This window comes from Octodon degus, unplaced genomic scaffold (assembly GCF_000260255.1).
Source record: "Octodon degus isolate 3935 unplaced genomic scaffold, OctDeg1.0 scaffold00007, whole genome shotgun sequence".
Lineage (NCBI taxonomy): Eukaryota > Metazoa > Chordata > Mammalia > Rodentia > Octodontidae > Octodon > Octodon degus.
Window position 1 is genome coordinate 18175397 of NW_004524583.1, and position 2647 is coordinate 18178043.

General features: G+C 41.1%; 1 protein-coding gene across 1 annotated transcript in view; it reads left to right on the forward strand.

Annotated features, from left to right (window-relative positions):
* The window catches only part of Zbtb25 (zinc finger and BTB domain containing 25), a 26963-nt gene extending 25026 nt beyond the window's left edge, over positions 1-1937 (forward strand). Inside the window, exon 4 of the mRNA XM_012516958.2 lies at positions 1897-1937. Coding sequence (XP_012372412.1) covers positions 1897-1937 — 41 coding nt within the window. The remainder of the gene's footprint in view (positions 1-1896) is intronic.
* Positions 1938-2647: the final 710 nt, after the last annotated feature.

Consider the following 2647-nt stretch of genomic DNA (forward strand, 5'->3'; position numbering starts at 1 on the left):
TGTGTGTGTATATGTGTATATCTGTGTGTGTGTGTGTTACTGGGGATTGAACCTAAGGGCACTCTTAGCACTGAACTGCATTCCCAGCTCTGTTAATCTTTTTGTACCAGGGATCGAATTCAGGACCTTGTGCTTTCCAGGTAGGCGCTGATGCTGCTGAGCTATCTCCTTGGCCCTTTATTAATTTTTTTTCATTTTAAAGCAGAGTCTTGCTGAGTTGTCCAGGTGGGAGTTGAACTTCCAGTCTTCCTACCTCAGCCTCCCATAGTGCTGGGATTACTAAAAAAAATTAGGAATTTTTGTTTTTGGGTTTTTTGGTGGAACCAGGGATTGAACTCAGGCCCTTGTGCTTGCCAGGGAAGTGCTTATTCTACCTGAGCCATGTCCCCGGCCCCAAAAAATTAGGTTTTTTTTGTTTTTTTTTTTTGGCAGAACTGGGGATTGAACTCAGGCCCTTGCACTTGCCAGGGAAGCACTTATTCCGCTGAGCCATCTCCCCAGCCCTAAAGAACTGAGGTAAGGGGCAGGCCCCCCAAAAAATTAGTTTTAAGACATGGCTATTTCAAATCATAAGTAATTTTAACTTTTTACTTACATGACTTTTATTTACTTAACATTGAGTGCACCTCATTTTTAAACAAAAAATATTTCAGAAGAGACTAGGAAAAGAGAAATATAAAAATTGTAGAGAAACAATAAGATATATACACACAGATAAGCACATAGAATTACAGATTAAGGGCCGGGGAGATAGCTCAGTAGAATAAGCGCTTTCCTGGCAAGTGCAAGGTCCTCAGTTCAGTCTCCAGTACCCCAAAACAAACAAGCAAAAAAAAGAATTACAGATTAAGAGATCTGTGTTAACCAATACCCCAGAGTTTTTATCTAAATATGGAGTATGTCCTTAGATCCTTTAAGAACAGCTTGAGATTTTGATGATCAAAGGTTAATGTGAGTTTAAGGAGGAAGATGTTAATATACAAATAATATTTTCTGTCCTTATTGTCAGATTTCCAAGGTTGCCTCAGTTGATGTTAATTTTCTAAAACTTATTTGAGGGGCCAGGGAGATAGCTCAGTAGAATAAGTGCTTGCCTGGCAAGCGCAGGATCCCGAGTTCAATCCCTGGTACTGCAAAAAATAAAAAATAAAACTTATTTAAAATTTTTTCATTGGTATGCTTTTCACTTCTGGTTCATAAAACCAGCAAGGGAAACCATCCAGTGTTCTGGAACTATGCTTAGTGTCCACTGAGTGGACTTAATTCCTTTTTATAATAGTGACAAATACAAAGCTAAAACCCCAGAAAAATTAAAGTTGATGGAATGGGGCCTGGCCCTAGCTCAGTGCTTTAAGTGGCTGCTTCCACAAAGCTGTCAGCCTCAGCTTGTTCTAGTTCGATCCTCACAACCCTCCAGCCAGCCAAAAGTGCCCTGAAGGCATTCGAGGAGCAAAAAAAAAAAAATCCCTAAAGTTGATGGAATAAGTTATAGACCCTCCTGCTCTCTGTACCTGAACAGTAGCTGGTCAAACTTCATCAGAAAGGGCAGATCCAGGCTGTTTTTGAAATACTCAACTTTGAGGCACCAGTAGTGAAGGATAATGAGAAAAGAACATTTCCAAAACAGCTTCACCCCCAGTCCTGCATTCCCAGCACTTGGGGCGGCTGAGGCGGGAGGATCACCATGAGTTGGAGGCTGGCCGGACTGTATGGCAAGATCTTGTCTCAACCAAAACAGCTTCATCTTTTTTTAAAGCTCCCCTACTAAATTCTAAGCCTTACAGACCTTTGAAAAGCATTTGTGGGTCTCTTTTCCCCGTCTGAGACAGGTTCTTTCTGGGTTTTCCATGCTCTCCTGGAACTCCTGGCTCAAGCAGTTCTTTCACCTGCCTCCAGGTAGCCGGGAGTACAGAGTGCTCAGCTGGTCCTGCATGTAATGCCCGAGGAGTACATCTAATAATCTGATTTGTAGGACTTACATTTAATTACATGTAAAAAGCACTTGAGCTCCCTTTTGGCCAAATGCTTCTGAGGACGTCCACGAACATTTACAGCCACCTCATTGTTCATCAGAAAGGAGCTCAAAGAATAATCCAACTGATTGTAAGATACAAAAGCAGTGAGGTGGAATTAGAGTGGTAAGTTTCCTGGTGGGCTCAGTGAAGAAAGCCTCTGCACATTTTCTAAAGTAGCTGAGTTTCTGCTTTAGACAGGAGTAGGGCCTGGGATTAAAACCAAGAGCAAGATCTAGCTGTTGATCAGGCTCAGCTATAGTAGGAGTGAGGCAGACTAATTGTTCCCCTTTGGGGTCAGAATTTTATTTAAGTTACATTCTTTTCACCAATTCATTTAAGTAGTAATTCAAACTCATACTGCCTTCAAAGCTTTCATATCATAAGAACAAGAATATTACTACTGATTTTATATATCATAGACTATTTGGGATGTATTCCTTATAGTTCGTAAAGTTTTATCCTTATTAAGATAATTTTTCCTGTGTGTGTGGTACTGGGGATTGAATCCAGGGCCTTGGCACTGAGCTGTATCCCCCAGTACTTTTTTTAAAATTTCAAGATGGGTTTTGCTAAATTGTCAAGCTAGGCTGAAATTTGTGATCTCATACCTCACCCTCCCTGAGTGCTGGGGT